Source organism: Dipodomys merriami, unplaced genomic scaffold (genome assembly GCF_024711535.1).
Source record: "Dipodomys merriami isolate MVZ:Mamm:240054 unplaced genomic scaffold, mDipMer1.0.p SCAF_718, whole genome shotgun sequence".
NCBI classification, from domain to species: domain Eukaryota; kingdom Metazoa; phylum Chordata; class Mammalia; order Rodentia; family Heteromyidae; genus Dipodomys; species Dipodomys merriami.
The window spans coordinates 266,294-282,516 of NW_027206311.1; the positions used below are offsets into that span (position 1 = coordinate 266,294).

The 16,223-nt window shown below is 46.6% G+C and overlaps 1 protein-coding gene and 1 non-coding gene across 2 annotated transcripts; one reads left to right on the forward strand and one right to left on the reverse strand.

The window, feature by feature from the left end:
- Window positions 1–5,593: 5,593 nt before the first annotated feature.
- On the reverse strand, window positions 5,594–16,223 carry LOC138818150 (translocon-associated protein subunit beta). The gene is made up of 6 exons (XM_070009077.1): window positions 16,148–16,223; window positions 15,370–15,524; window positions 14,130–14,228; window positions 11,930–12,038; window positions 9,278–9,355; window positions 5,594–6,156 (listed from the first exon to the last, which is right to left on the reverse strand). The coding sequence occupies exons 1-6, from the start codon at window positions 16,148–16,150 to the stop codon at window positions 6,046–6,048; spliced, it is 555 nt and encodes a 184-aa protein (XP_069865178.1). The 5' UTR covers window positions 16,151–16,223; the 3' UTR covers window positions 5,594–6,045.
- Window positions 12,816–12,921, forward strand: LOC138818151 (U6 spliceosomal RNA). Its single transcript, XR_011368990.1, has one exon. It is a non-coding gene; the product is annotated as a U6 spliceosomal RNA (small nuclear RNA).

Below are 16,223 nucleotides of genomic sequence, written 5' to 3' on the forward strand. Positions count from 1 at the left end.
ACCTCTTCTGTGCCACTACCCTGTCCTTAGCATTTCCTAAACAAAGGGCTGCTACAAGCTTTAGGCTCCCATGAAAACAGGTATAAGAAGCCAAGCTGGGCCCACCCTGAGGGCAGAGGATGTGGGACTGTGACATCCAGGGAACTTTCACTGTCTCTCCAACAGGGACAGAAGGGTGGTAGGGGCAGGCAGAGAATGAGGACATGTCAGGAGAGAGCACGGCTGGCAATCTACTCAACAACATCTTATCCAGGTCAGCAGGATACTTTGAACTCTCAAAGTTGGCTTCAAAATTGCTCACAGGTCCCTTTAAGAAGCAGGTTACAGTAGTGGAGGGGGAAAGATTACATTTTGTGTATGTGTGATGAAAGTACAGGGAAAACCAATGACCAAGGCAGCTTCATCTGAGGAGGGCCCTAGTTTCAGCCAATAGGAACAGGGTGGCCAAGCAAGCAGCTCTGCACACAGGATTCATGGCATGGCTTGTTGTGGATACCAGGCAGCAGGATATTTGACCAGCTCCTCCACCCCTTTTCCTGACATTGGGGGATGGGTGGCTGACTCACCTTTATTTTTCACCAGTTTAGGCAAATTGGACTTGCTGAGGTAATGGGGATCTCCCCCCCACACACACACATACCTTCTGGTGGGTCCTGTGGGCTAGTGGGAAAGGCTTGTTGAAGTTAGATCTTGGCTGACTCGGCCAATTTACTAGATATGGAACCTTAGTTACCTATCAACTGCATTTCCTGCTTCTGTATAATACAGATGTTACACAAGAAATATGCAAATAATGGGTTCATAGTAGTGAATGAATAAAGCTATTTGCTGGTGACCTTGGATAAGTCATTTCACTTCATCACTCTTGATCTATTAAATTGGATGATCTATGATCATTCTTTGCTCTAAAATTCTTACTCTAGATGAGAGGAAAAAGGTAGCTGCTGCCAGATATAGAACTATGTGCCCTTCCCTTCCTGGCTGAGCCCCATGTTACATACGAGAAAGTGACAGTGTTTCTTTCTTTTTTTTTTTTTTTTTTTTTTTGTCGGTCGTGGGGCTTGAACTCTGGGCCTGGGTGCTGTCCCTCAGCTCTTCAGCTCAAGGCGAGCGCTCTACCACTTGAGCTACAGCGCCACTTCCGGTTTTCTGGTGGTTTATTGGAGATAGGAGTCTCACGGTCTCTTCTGCCTGGGCTGGCTTTGAACCGCGATCCTCAGATCTCAGCCTCCTGAGTAGCTAGGATTACAGGCGTGAGCCACCAGCGCCCGGCCTCATATGCACCATCTTATTGGCAAGGGGTCCTCAGAAGTTCTTTTTTTTTTTTTTTTTTTTTTGGGGGGTCCGGTCATGGGGCCTGAACTCTGGGCCTGGGCGCTGTCCCTCAGCTCTTCAGCTCAAGGCTAGCGCTCTACCACTTGAGCCACAGCGCCACTTTTGGCTTTTTTCTTTTTGCTTATGTGGTGCTGAGGAATCAAACCCAGGGCCTCAGGTATGCAAGGCAAGCGCTCTACCACTGAGCCACCTTCCCAGCCCAGAAGTTCTTTCATTTATAAAGTTAGCACAGGTGCCTCACATCTGTAATCCTAGCTAATCTGGAGGCTAAGATCCAGAAGATCAAGGTTTGAAACCAGCCCATGCAGAAAAGTCCACAAAATTCCATCTCCAAAATAACCAACAAAAAACTGGGCTGGAAGTATGACTCAATTGGCAGAACACCAGCCATGCAAGCAAGGCCAGCAAGTGTGAAGCCTTGATTTCAAACCCTGGTACTGGCAATAAATAAATAAAATAAATCCACTCATTATACTATTTCATGGCCGGGCGCTGGTGGCTCAGGCCTGTAATCTTAGCTCCTTAGGAGGCTGACATCTGAGGATCACGGTTCAAAGGATCACCTGGCAGGAAAGTCCAGTTCAAAGCCAGCCCTGGCAGCAAAGTCCATGAGACTCTTATCTCCAATAAACCACCAGAAAACTGGAGTGGCACTGTGGCTCAAGTGGTAGAGTGTTCACCTTGAGCTTAGAGCTCAGAGACAGCGCCCAGGCCCAAAGTTCAAGCTCCACGACTGACAAAAGCAAAAACATAAACAAAAACCAACCAAACAAAAAAAAGCTATTTCATGGTTGTCGAAATGAGGAAATAGGCTCCAAGCTGGGAGGGATTATCTAATGTTATACAGGTATGAATGGCCATGAGGGGCCTGGGCCCTAGTATTCTTGCTTCTCTGGTCACAGCCACCTCCCCGCCTGTTCCCGACAACTTCCCCTCCTTCCACTGCATGGCTCCACTACTCTTACCTGGTCCCCATTCATTTTCTTCAGGCAGAGAACAAAAGGCCTAGTATGAGGAGGGCAGAAATCAAGCCACCTGGCTCCTCTTGGTAGTGGGGCTATGTGTGGGTGAGCAGATACCAGCTGAGTCTGGACATTGTGAAAGGGTGGAGGGAATCTGGCAAACATTGGCAGTGGGGTTATTATCTGTATTGCCTTTTAGGGAGGAGCCCCTATTCGGGTACCCAATCTCCAGGGTAGATGTGAGATCAAGTGCTTACTTTTTCCTCTCTTCCTGTAGATCTGCACACAACTCCCAAGATGAGGGTTCACAACCTCCATGGGGTAATTTTCTAATAGAGTGAAGGAGTGCTGTCTGCCACTCATCCTATCAGATTACCTCAAGAAGTTAAGAGGGCTCAGTCCAACTGTTCCAGCTAACTGTCTATAGATTTTAAAAGCTCTTACATTGTCTAACACTACTACTTAATAAGGTAGGTCAAATTCCACCTGACTCCAAGGAAGCTGATCTCTTGAGAGATGAATTATCTGGTTTTGGCTTCAAGTTGCTGGTGACACATACCGCTTTCACAATGCTTCTCTTGTCATTTGTGAGCTCCTGGGTTACCCTCCTAGTCTTTTTCCTCCCTTAAAAGTACCAGGGCACAAAGTTCTGCAAGGAAAGGTAAAGAAAGGATTGCCCAGACTACAGAGGAAGAAAGAAACCTTGTACTTTCTAGTTATAAAGTTCATTCTGTCCTTTAAACCAGAGCTGTCCTCCTATAGGTTAACTATATTTCCGGAAGAGACTACAGATGGAAAACAGCAAGTTCCCTCCTCCAGCAACGAACATGTCAACCCTAGTGAGCAAAACAATATGCATCAAATTAGCTCCCTTCCTCAGACCTGTTCTCAACCAAGAGTCCCTGATCCACTGCCCTATTTTCCTGAGCATTTCCAGGTTCCCAGAAGGAACAGGATGGACCAAAGCAAACCTATCCTACTTGCCCTCTGACCTGGCCAGTCCTGGGATGTCCAAGCCGAAGCCCCTCAAAGAGGGATGCGAGCTGGTGGAAGGCCACTCCATTTGGAGCCTCCCGTTGTCTCCATGTCCTTTTCATCTTCCTGGGGCCCAGAGGCATCTACTACTGAGCAAAGGAAAGGTTAAACCGGTCGGGCAGGGAAGCCGGGGGAAACTTGGTGGCAGGAACAAAACCAGTGTTTGTTGGGTTTCCCTGCTGCCTGGGAGGCCTTGCCGGACCACGGCATTCTTGGGTTGGACAGAGTCAGCTTACAGAGGCTTCTCCCTGCTGCTATTGCAGCCAAAGCCTCTGCCTTTCTGTAGGCCACACACTTTTTCCTGGACTGTCTCAAACCACAGGGGCATTCAAAATGAATGCAGCTAGGTGAAGTGGCAATTTGTAATCTTAGCACTCAGGAGGCTAAGGCAGAGGATTTCAAGTGAGCCAACCTGAGCTACATAGACTGGCTCAAAAACAAGAAGGTAACCTCTTTGTACAACTACTTAATGCAAAACAAATTTAAGAAACTAAAGGGCTGGGATGGTGGCTCAGTGGTAGTGCTTGCCTTGAATGCATGTGGTTTGATGCCTCAGCACCACATAAGCAGAAAAAAACTAGAAGTGGCACTGTGGCTCGAGTGGTAGAGTGCTAGCCTTGAGCTGAAGATCTGAGGGACAGCGCCCAGGCCCAGAGGTCAGGCTCTACAGCCAAAAAAAACCTGGGGAATGCATTTCAAAAAGCATAACAAAAATCTATTTTTGCTAGGAGCCGGTAGCTCACACCTACAATCCTAGCTACTCAGGAAGGTAAGATCTGAGGATTCCAGTTCAAAGCTAGCCTGGTTAGGAAAGTCCATGAGACTTATCTCTAATAAATTATCAAAAAAGCTGGAAGTGGAGCTGTGGTTCAAGTAGAGCATTAGCCTTGAGCAAAAGCAGCTCAGTCAATGCCCAAGCCCCAGGCCCCAGAAAACAAAACAAAACTTTATTCTTAGCTGACTGCAGGGGTCTCCTTCCTGTAATCCTAGCTACTCAAGAGGCTGAGATCTGAGGACTGTAGCACCAAGTCAACCTGGGCAGGAAAGTCCATGAGATTCTCATCAACAATTAAATACCAAAAAGCTGGAAGTGAAGCTGTGGCTCAAGTGGTAGAGTGCCAGCCTTGAGTGAAAAAGCTAAGGAACTGCACAAAGGCCCTGAGTTCAAGCCCCAGGACTGGCATAGTAAACAAATAAAATTTAAAAATCTGTGTTTCATCTATCACTCTATATAAAGATATCTATATATCATATATAATATATAGTATATAGATATCTATAGATATATGAATATACCTATATAAAGATATATGAAACACATAGATACATAGACATGTTTCATATAGAATATGAAGAAGTGGTGTTGTGGCTCAAATAGAGCTTTCCCCTTGAGCTGAAGAGCTCAGGGACAGCACCTAGGCCCAGAGTTCAAGACCCACGACTGACCAAAAAAAAAAGTAAATAAAACCCAGTCACCTAGCCGGGTGCTGGTGGCTCAAGCCTGTAATCCTAGCTACTCAGGAGGCTGAGATCTGAGGATCTGAGAATCGAGGTTCAAAGCCAGCCCAGGCAGGAGAGACCGTGAGACTCCTATCTCTAATAAACCACCAGAAAACCGCAAGTCGCACTGTAGCTCAAGTGGTAGAGCGCTCGCCTTGAGCTGAAGAACGTAGGGACAGTGCCCAAGCTGAGTTCAAACCCCACGACTGGAGAAAAACAAACAAACAAAACAACAACAACAAAAAAAACAGATCAAAAGGACACCTGGGGCTCTAGAACAAATGTTCTGCAAACAATCTCCAGCTGTAAAGAATGGGCAAGTAAGGGTTAGGGAATTATGACAGTATGGAATACTCAGACTTGGGGCTGGGAAGGTGGCTCAGTGGTAGAGCATTTGCCTTGCATGCATGAGGCCCTGGGTTTGATTCCTCAGCACCACATAAGCAAAAGAAAAAAGCCGGAAGTGCATTGTGGCTCAAGTGGGAGAGTGCTAGCCTTGAGCTGAAGAGCTGAGGGACAGCACCCAGGCCCAGAGTTCAGGCCCCACGACCGGACCAAAAAAAAAAACCCCAAATACTCAGACCTGGAGAACGATGGCAACAAAAGGCTCAAAAAGGGACAGGTATCTCCAGAGTAGACCCACAGTTCCGTGGCAAGGAGAGACCAAAACTTAGTGCACTTGCCCTGGAGCCAGGGAACTCATGGCCAGAGTTTCCAAAATACCTTTGTACATTCAGCCGATGAGAAAACAGACAAGTAAGTGTGGCATTTGTTTTTATTAGAAAACCCAATTTGGTAACTACTTCCCTAACTCAAAACAGAGACTTGGTAGCCTCGTAGAGTCCTACAGCTTTCATCTTCCACCCTCTTCTTAGAGGAAAGGGCAGGGATAGAGGTGGTGTCAGGCAGTCACTGAAGGGTCCCTTTCTGGAACCCTGCGAGTTCACATTGCCAGCAATACACCAACAGCACCTTAGTGGGGCCCTCTAGGCCCAAGGTTGTGGCTGAAGGCCTTCCCGTTTGTATGGCTTCGCAATGGAACCAAGGAGGCTCTCATAGACTCCCAGGCCTGATCATTCACTCTGGTTGACAGCAAGGCAGAATCCAGGACAAGGTGGCTGTGGACTAAGAGCTAAAAGATCGCATCTGAGATAACCTTTGAAGTCTGGAAAGCACCTGGTTTCTTGAGAGAGAAAGGGCGTAGTAGCCCCACTCAGTTCTTCTTGGTTTTGGGAGTGTCGTATTTCCTCTTGCTAGAGTACCACAAGAGCAGGGGGATGCCGATGGAGGGTAGGGTCATGACCCCAAAGGCTGCCCAGTCCAGCTGTGGAAGGAAACCAAGAACTTAGAAGTCTGGGTGAAAACACACAAGATGATAAGGAAGGAATAGATCTAATGACAAACGGAGCAGTATAGACCAAATTTTAAGCAGAACTTTGGTCAAGAAAGTTCTCTTACCACTTCTGACCAATCTACCAACCTTTCTTTCTTTCTCCATTCTTTTTTGGGGGGGGGTCCGGTCGTGGGGCCTGAACTCTGGGCCTGGGCGCTGTCCCTCAGCTCTTCAGCTCAAGGCTAGCGCTCTACCACTTGAGCCACAGCGCCACTTCCGGCTTTTTTCTTTTTGCTTATGTGGTGCTGAGGAATCGAACCCAGGGCCTCTGGCATGCAAGGCAAACGCTCTACCACTGAGTCACCTTCCCAGCCCCGTCCATTTTGTGTGTGTGTGTGTGCATGGGCACTGTCCCTTAGCCTTTTCTTTTTTCAGTTGGTCATGTGGCTTGAACTAAATTCAGGGCCAGGCCCTGAGCTCTTTTGCTCAAGGCTAGCACTCTACCACTTTAAGCCAAAGCACCACTTCCAGTTTCTTGGTGGTTAACTGGAGATAAGAATCTAATGGACCTTCCTGCATAGACTGGCTTTGAACCCTGATCCTCAGATCTTAGCCTCCGAGTAGCTAGAATACAGATATAAGTCACCAGTTCTCCACCATTCCTGAGCTTTTTGCTCAAGACTAGTCTTCTATCACATTGAGCCACAGCTCTATTTCCAGCTTTTTGGTGGTTAACTGAAGGTAAGAATCTCATGGACTTTCCTGCCCAGGCTGATTTTGAACCGTTTCAGCCTCCAGAATAGCTAGGATTATAGGCATGGCTCTTTGCTCTCTATTTTTTTTTTTTTTTTTTGCCAGTCCTGGGGCTTGAACTCAGGGCCTGGGCACTGTCTCTGAGCTCTTCAGCTCAAGGCTAGTGCTCTACCACTTGAGCCACAATGCCATTTCCGGCTTTTTCTGTTTATGTGGTGCTGAGGAATCGAACCCAGGGCCTCATGCATGCAAGGCAAGTGCTCAACTGCTGAGCCACCTTCCCAGCATCCTCCCCAACTTTTTTTTTGAGGCAGTCTTGGTATTTAGTAATTATTCACTGAATAAATAAGCAAATGAATTCCCCACTCAGCCTTTTAGTCAAATCTGCAAAACATTCTCTTTCAGACTAAACCACAAAGTTTCCATCAGACTTCCCCAAATGTTCAAGGCCACTCTGAATCTAAACAGATCATCTTTTAAACCTTAAACTAGCTAAGTGTATTGTAGCTCACACTGGTAATTTCAGTTACTCCAAGAGGCTGAGATTTGAGGGTTGAGTTTCAAAACCAGTTTAGCAAACAAAGCCTAAGACTCTTTTTTTTTGGTCAGCCATAGGGCTTGTACTCTGGGCCTGGGCGCTGTTCCTCATCTCTTTAGCTCAAGGCTAACACTATACCACTTGAGCCACAGTCCCACTTCCGGTTTTCTGAGTGGTTTATTGGATATAAGAGACTCAGGGACTTTCCTGCCCAGGCTGGCTTTGAACCATGATCCTCAGATCTCAGCCTCCTGAGTAGCTAGGATTACAGGCGTGAGCCACCGATGCTCGATGCCCGATGCTCGATGCCCGTCACAAACTCTTTTTTTTTTTTTTTTTGGGTCTGGACGTGGGGCCTGAACTCTGGGCCTGGGCACTATCCCTCAGCTCTTCAGCTCAAGGCTAGCGCTCTACCACTTGAGCCACAGCTCCACTTCCGGCTTTTTTTTTTCTTTTTGCTTATGTGGTGCTGAGGAATCAAACCCAGGGCCTCAGGCATGCAAGGCAAACGTTCTACCACTGAGCCACCTTCCCACCCCCGTCACAAACTCTTAAGACTCTTATCTTCAATTAACCAGCAATAAGCCAGAACTGGAGGTCTGGCTCAAGTGTTAAAGAGTTCTAGCCAGCACAGTGGCTCCTGCCTGTAATCCTAGCTACTCAGGAAGCTGAGATCTGAGGATTGTAGTTCAAAGCCAGCTCGGGCAGGAAAGTCCCTGAGACTCTTATCTCCAATTAACCACCAGAAAACCGAAGTGGCGCTGTGGCTCAAGTGGTAGAGTGTGCTCACCTTGAGCTGAAGAACTCAGGGACAACACCCAGGCCCAAAGTTCAAGCCCTACAACCAAAAAAAAAAAAAAAAAAAGAGTTCTAGAGTTGGGCGCTGGGAATGCAGGTTAGGGGTAGAGTGCTTGCCTAGCATGCATACAGCCCTGGGTTTGATTCCTCAGTACCACATAAACAGAAAAAGCCAGAAGTGGCACTATAATTTAAGTGTAGAGTGTTAGCCTTGAGCAAAAGAAGCTCAGGGACAGTGCCCATGCCCTGAGTTCAAGCCCCAGGACTGGCAAAAAATAATAATAAATAAAGAGTTCTAGGGGCTGGGAAGGTGGCTCAGTGGTAGAGCGCTTGCCTTGCATGCATGAGGCCCTGGGTTCGATTCCTTAGCACCACATAAGCAAAAAGAAAAAAGCCAGAAGTGGCACTGTGGCTCAAGAAGTAGAACACTTAGCCTTGAGCTGAAGAGCTGAGGGACAGAGCCCAGGGCTAGAGTTCAGGCCCCACGACCCGACCCAAAAAAAAAAGAGTTCTAGCCTTGATGAAGCCAAGCGCTGTGGCTCATGCCTATAATCCTAGATACTCAGGAGACTGACATTTGAGGAATACAATTTGAAGCCAGCTTGGGCAGAAAAGTCTGTAAGATTCTTATTCCAATTAACCACCCCAAAACCAGAAGTGGAGCTGTGGCTCAAAATGCTAGAGGGCTAGCCTTGAACAGAAAAGCTCAAGGAAAGCACCTAGGTCCTGAGTTCAAGTCCTATGGCCAAAGGAAAAAAAAGTGTTTTGTTTTTTTTTGGGTCAGTTGTGGGGCCTGAACTCTGGACCTGAGTGCTGTCCCTCAAATCTTCAGCTCAAGGATAACGGTCTACCATTGCGCCACAATGCCACTTCCAGCTTTTTCTGCTTATGTGGTGCTGATGAATCAAACCCAGGGCCTCAAGCATGCAAAGCAAGCATTCTACCACTGAGCCACCTTCCCGGCCCCCCAAAAAGGTATTTTTATACCAAATGAATGCAAATAGAGAATGCTAGAAAGCTTACAAAATGAGGGGAGAATCTCCTATCAAACTCCCGCTGAGCCAGGATTCCTCCCTGTCCAGGGGCACTGGTAGAGCCAATCTGAAAAGAAGAAACAGCATTAATGCAAGCATCCAAGTCACCTCATCTGGGAGGTTGGTCCTAAACAACCTAGCTCTAAACAGTAGATTCTTAGTTTCCAAAGCACCCAAGAGTGTTTCAAGATGAAGACGGGCCTGGGAATGGAGCCCAGTAGTGGAGTGCTTGCCTAGTAGGTGTGAAGCCTTGGGTTCAATCCTTAGCATTTCAAAAAAGAAAGAAAGGTATGTAAGAAAAAAGCATTAATTAGGAACCAGGAGACCTAAGAAACACCAATAAGGAGCACTTTTTAGCCAAGCAGACAAGCTATGCAACTGAAATTAAACCTCAATTCTCTTGTCCCAGCCTGAGTAAAACAGCTCACCACTGGCCTCTCTGTAAGGCTAGACGTGTAATGGAATGAAATGATTGCCCTTGGCAATTGTTTACTTATTCTAAAGTGAAAATACTCTTCCTCTACTCAAATGAAATGAGAAAGGTTCTGAAAAGTCTAAAGCCCTACCCAAATGTACATTACTAAGGGAGGGTTGGGCCTAGCCAACATTCCTTTGCTTTGAAGAGGAGACCAAGAGTTTGGAGCACATTGCAAACAACTTCACTCTAAGGTGACAGCTAAGACTTTAATTTTGTGTCTATTAACCTATTGAATGCCAGGTATAACCAAGTCCTAAAGTTGACTGAAAGCAAAAATGATACATGTGAAAATATGGCTAGAATTATGAGGATACAATTTCATGTGGCTTATGAAAAAATTCAGAAACTACACTGAGTGTTACAGATTTTTGTTTTGTTTTTGTGCTAGTCCTGGGGCTTGAACTCAGGCCCTGGGCACTGACCCTGAGCTTTTATGCTCAGAGCTGGTTGCTTCTCCACTAGAAGAGTAACACTACTTCCAGTTGTTTGGTGATTAATTGGAGATAAGAGTCTCATGGACTTTCCTGCTGGTTGGCTTCCAACTGTGATCCTCAGATCTCAGTCTCCTGAGCAGCTAGGATTATAGTTGTGACCAATGGTGCCAGGCAAAATATTTATTTATTTTTTGTGCCAGTCTTGGGGCTTGAACTCAGGGCCTAGGCACTGTCCCTAAGCTTCTTTGCTCAAGGCTAGAGCTCTATTACTTGAGCCACAGCCCCACTTATGGCTTTTTTTTTTTTTTTGGGAGGGGGGGTAGTTAATTGAAGACAAGAGTCTCATAGGCTTTTTTGCCAGTGCTTACTTCCAACTGCAATTGTCTTAGCCTCCTGAGTAGCTAAGAATATAAAAATGAGCCAAAGGTACACAGTGGGACTTTTCTTGAGGACCAGGACAAGGTTTTGGTACTTCCCAGAGTCTAGCATCCTAAAAGTTCAATAAATATCTGGATATCTACATCAATTAATCAAAAAGTAGTTTGCTACTTTTTTTTTTTTTGTCCTGTTGTGGGGCCTGAACTCTGAGCCTAGACGCTGTCCCTCAGCTCTTCAGCTCAAGGCTGGAGCTCTACTACTTGAGCCACAGTACCACTTCCAGCTTTTTTCTTTTTGCTTATGTGGTGCTGAGGAATCGAACCCAGAGCCTCATGCATGCAAGGCAAGCACTCTACCACTGAACCACCTTCACAGCCTGTGCTACTGGGTTTCTGTTTTACCTATAGGAAACAAAGAGAATCTAAGACAAAATCTCTGGCGTCAAGGAGTTTAAAATTAAATTGGGAGGTGAGGGTGGGGGAGGAAAGACAAGTGAAAGTACTGAAGACAGTAAGTAATTAAATATTTAAGTAGCACAGATTGTAAGTGTTAAAGTAGTTTTGTTATAGTCAATGAACACTTACTGAAAGAGTAAGGACAATATGTATAGAAAGAGATACAGCTCAAAACTAGGTCTTGACAAGGCTTCAGATAATGGAGGCAGAGAATTCTTCAAATTGAAGAAATAAATTGCAAGAGAATGCTATGGTACTCTTCTCCACCTCTCCCTTCCCCCCTCCTCTCCTCCCATTCCAACCACTCTATTTCGGAACTTCACAATTTGAATCATACTTCTCTAGGACAAGTTTCTGGTTAACTTATCTCTTTGGAATTTGGTGGCTATTATGGACATTTTCTGTAAGAGTTTTTTTGTCTTGCACTGGTCCTGGGGCCTGAACTGAGGGCTTGGGGTGCTGTCCTGACCTTTGAATTTGCTCAAGCCTGGTGCTCTAGCACTTGAGGCACAGCTCCACTTCTAGATTTTTTTTTTTGGTTGGTCCTGGGGCTTGAACTCTGGGCCTGAGCGCTGTCCCTGAGCTCTTCAGTTCAATGCTAGCGCTCTACCACTTGAGCCACAGAGCCACTTCCAGTTTTCTGGTGGTTAATTGGAGATAAGAGTCTCTCAGAGTTTCCTGCCCAGGCTGGCTTTGAACTGCGATCCTCAGATCTCAGCTTCCTAAGTAGCTAGGATTACAGGTGTGAGCCACCGGTATCCAGCACAACCTCTGGATTTTTGGATGGTTACCTAGAGGTAAGAGTCTCACAACTTTCCTGCCAGGGCTGCATTCCTCAGAGTTTTTAGAAGAAGGAAAATCCAAGTCCCATTCAGCTCTGGATTTGAGCAACTCACCACAACAGGTCCATCCTCCTGTGCCAGGTAAGTAATTGTTGCAGAAGTGAAGTTGAAATAACCAGCCTTAAGAGGGCGCAGGACCACAGTGTGGGAGACATTGCTAGCACTGGTCCATGGGTTAAGGAAGGGGAAAAGATAATGAAACTAAGGTGGCATGCAAGGCAAGCGCTCTACCACTGAGCCACCTTCCCAGCCCCTGGATTTGTTTTTTTTTCTGGTAGGTTGTAGGGCTTGAATTCGGCCTGGCCACTGTCACTGAGCTCTTCAGCTCAAAGCAAGCGCTCTACCACTTGAACCACATGGCCACTTCTGGTGTTCTGATGGTTTAGTGAAAATAAGAGTCTCATGGACTTTTCCTGCCTGGGCTGTCTTTGAACCATGATCCTCAGATCTCAGTCTCCTGAGTAACTAGGATTACAAGTATAAGCCACTGGTGTCCAGCTAGGAATCTTTTTTTTTTTCTTTTTTTTGTTGGTTGTGGGCCTGAACTCTGGGCCTGGGTGCTGTCCTTCAGCTCTTCAGCTCAAGGCTAGCGCTCTACCACTTGAGCCACAGCGCCACTTCCGGCTTTTTTTCTTTTTGCTTATGTGGTGCTGAGGAATCGAACCCAGGGCCTCAGGCATGCAAGGCAAGCGCTCTACCACTGAGCTACCTTCCCAGCCCTGGAATCTCTTGAAAATAGAAAAACCTACACACACACACACACTGAACACACACACTGAACACACACACACACACACTGAACACACACACACACACTGAACACACACACACACACACACATACACACACACACACACATACACACACACACAGAACATTAACACTTACCAGACAATCTAAATCTAAATATACTTTAATCGCAAGAGGCAAATGAAAAGCTGTATTGGTTTGGTAGCACATATACTAATATTGGAATGATAGAAGTAAAATTAACATGGCCCTTGCGTAAGTATAACACATAAATCTGTGAAGCTTCCACTCTTCCCCTCCCCCCCCAAAACCTCAAGCATCTAATTTAGCCAGGGGCTGGTGGCTCATGCCTATAATCCTAACTACCCAGGAGGCTGAGATCTGAGGACTACAGTTCAAAGCCAGCCTGGGTAGGAAAGTCCATAAGACTCTTGTCTCCAATAATCTACTCAGAAAAAAACTGGAGTGGCCATGTGGCTCAAGTGATATAGCAATAGCCTTGAGTACAGAAAGACTCAGGGTCAGTACCCAGGCCCTGAGGACCAGCAAAACAAACAAACAAAAAAATCCAAGCATCTAATTCAATACTTTGAAGATAAATGATAAATAAGGGAAAAAGGGGGCTCAATGAATAAAAGCTTTTTTTGGGGGGGTCTGTCGTGGGGCTTGAACTCTGAGCCTGGGTGATTGCTGTCCATCAGCTCTTCAGCTCAAGGCCAGTGCTCTACCACTTGAGCAACAGCCCCACTTCCGGTTTTCTGAGTTGTTTATTAGAGATAAAGAGTCTCACTGATGGCTTTGAACCATGATCCTCAGATCTCAGCCTCCTGAGTAGCTAGGATTACAAGCACGAGCCACTGGCACCCCGCAAATAAAAGCTTATTTAATCCAAGTTAGCATCCCACTAAATCTTTTTACTTTTTTTTTTTTTGCCAGTCCTGGAGCTTGAACTCAGGTCCTAGGCATTGTCCTTGAGCCTCTCTGGGCTCAAGGCTAACACTCTACCACTAGAGCACCACTTCTGGCTTTTTCTGCATATGTGTTACTGAGGAATCAAACCTAGGGCTTCATGTATGCTAGGCAAGCACTCTACCACTAAGCCACATTCCAAGCCCCCCACTAAATTTCTTTTAAAAGTGACTTAGGATTGGGATGTAGCTCAGTAGCACAATATTTGCTTGGCAGGCACAAGGTCCTGGGTTTGATCAGTACCACAAAAAGTAGCACCAAGTATTGAACTCAGGTCTTTGAACTTGCTAAGCAAGAATTCTATTTACCACTTGAACCATGCTCCCAAGACCCACATACCTTTACAAGTATATATACATCCTTCTAATATAGTATGTTTCAGGGCATGCTCACACAACTTGTACCAGTCTGACCCTTACCAAATATATGATAGAATAACCATATAAGACCAGCCTGGTAGAAATTCCCTTGCCTCTTTGCAGGTAATATTCCTCTTGTCTTTCCCCAGCCTGATTACCCACAGCCAAGAGGATACGGAGCAATCCGGTCCCATTTGACATTGAGCATACCAGAGACAATGCCAAAGTCTTCTGGAGGAAAGGAATCATCCGATAATTCCACATCTAGTGCGGCACTAGAAAACAGAGGAAACAAAGCAGATCAAGTCAAATCTGCTTGATTCGCCTAAAAATCCAGAACTCAGAAAAAGTCACATAGCACACTTGGCATGCTCTACTGAAAATCCAGATCAAGGTCTGAATTCCATGCTCAGAAGTACCAAGACTCAACAACCTAGGAGAGAACGGGTGCAAATCCATTCTTGCCTTAATTTCTCTGATCAAGTAAGGAAGGAAGAAAAGGGCTGGGAAGGTAGCTCAGTGGTAGAGTGCTTGCCTCACATTCATGACGCCCTGGGTTCGATTCCTCAGCACCACATGAGCAGAAAAAATCAGAAGTGGAGCTGTGGCTCAAATGGTAGAGCCCTAGCCTTGAGCCTTGAGCTGAGGGACAGCGTCCAAGCCTAGAGTTCAAGCCCCATGACCAACCAAAAAAAGAAGGAAGGAAGAAAAGTCAGATGAATACAGTAGAAAAATTTAAAGGGAATAAGATGAACAGGCTAACAAAAAAAAGGAAGCTGTAACTTTGAATCCCCGAGGTAAAAAGTATTGTGAATTTTCTGTCCTTTTCCCCTTCCTGTTTCACAATTCTTGCTTCTCCTCTACTGTGAATCTCTTCCAGCTCAAAAAAATGGTAGACTATTGCTTGTAGCATAGGTAACAAACCCCTCACTTCCAAAAGCAGGCCCAACAGTATTTTTTTTTTTTTGGTCGGTCATGGGGCTTGAACTCTGGCCTGGGTGCTGTCCCTCAGCTCTTCAACTCAAGGCCAGTGCTCTACCACTTGAGCCACAGCACCACTTCCCCAACAGTATATTAATTAACTCTTTTTTTTAATTTTATTTTTTTTGGGTCCGGTGGTGGGGCCTGAACTCTGGGCCTAGGCGCTGTCCCTCAGCTCTTCAGCTCAAGGCTAGCATTCTACCACTTGAGCCACAGCACCACTTCTGGCTTTTTGCTTATGTGGTGCTGAGGAATCCAACCCAGGGCCTCAAGCATGCAAGGCAAGTGCTCTACCAGTGAGCCACCTTCCCAGCCCTATTAATTAACTCTTTAACTGGAGGCCTCTCAGAGAAATCACTATCCCCTAGGATACCTATGCCTCTCTGAGAACTCAGAATCCAAAGGTCCAATCTGGAACTCCAGGGGTCTCCTTACCTTGAGCCAACGTTGTAAATGTTGTACTGTAGGGTTAGGTCTCGCCCCTCCACAGCATATCTGTTTAGCAGCGATTTGGAAGCCAAAAGCCTGGCTCCTTCCTCTGCTTGAGTGACAGTTAATAGAGCCAACACCACAAATATCAGTAGCCTCATCTTTGGAGAAAAAAGCAAAACCAGCAATCAACCCAGGTAGGTAAACGCTTTTGATCCTATCAAAACAGCAGTCCCTTCCACAGTGAACTGCACGAGCCGCCAGCTCTTACCTATTCTCCAGACTCTCCTACATCTCTGCCCAAAGCTAGTCCTAGCAGTATCCACGGTCCTATTCCTGTCAAGAACCCCGGGTGCTCACCCAACTGATGGGAGTCTTCTTAGAGGGTGTGACGTGGCCAGAATAGGGGTTTCCTTGGGGTACCAGCTTTCTGCCGATCTCTGATCTGCAGCAGCCTCTAGCATTCCCTCGCAGTAGGGTCCTCCTCGGCTGCAGCCTTTCTGCGGCTCTTCTTTTCCCCACGTCCCTGTATGCCTCCCCACTAAGCCATGCCCAGGATCCCATGCATCCTCATCCCCGCCCCCCCCATCCCCATTCCTGTCCCAGGCTGGCGGGTTGGGGGAGGGGCGCTCAATACGCTCGCCCCCCTCCCGGAATCCCGTCAGGGGTACCCTCCTGCCAGCGCGCTCTCTGCCCTCTTTATGCTGACCCCAACCGCTGACTGACGTATGGACACGAGTTCCTTCTCCGCTCCTACTGGGACAGACTAAGTCTCCGAACTCACCATGCGCACCCCAAAAGCTTTTCTAGGGCCACACGACCGGAAGAGAACGTCAGCACCCGAAGAGCCGGAAATAAAC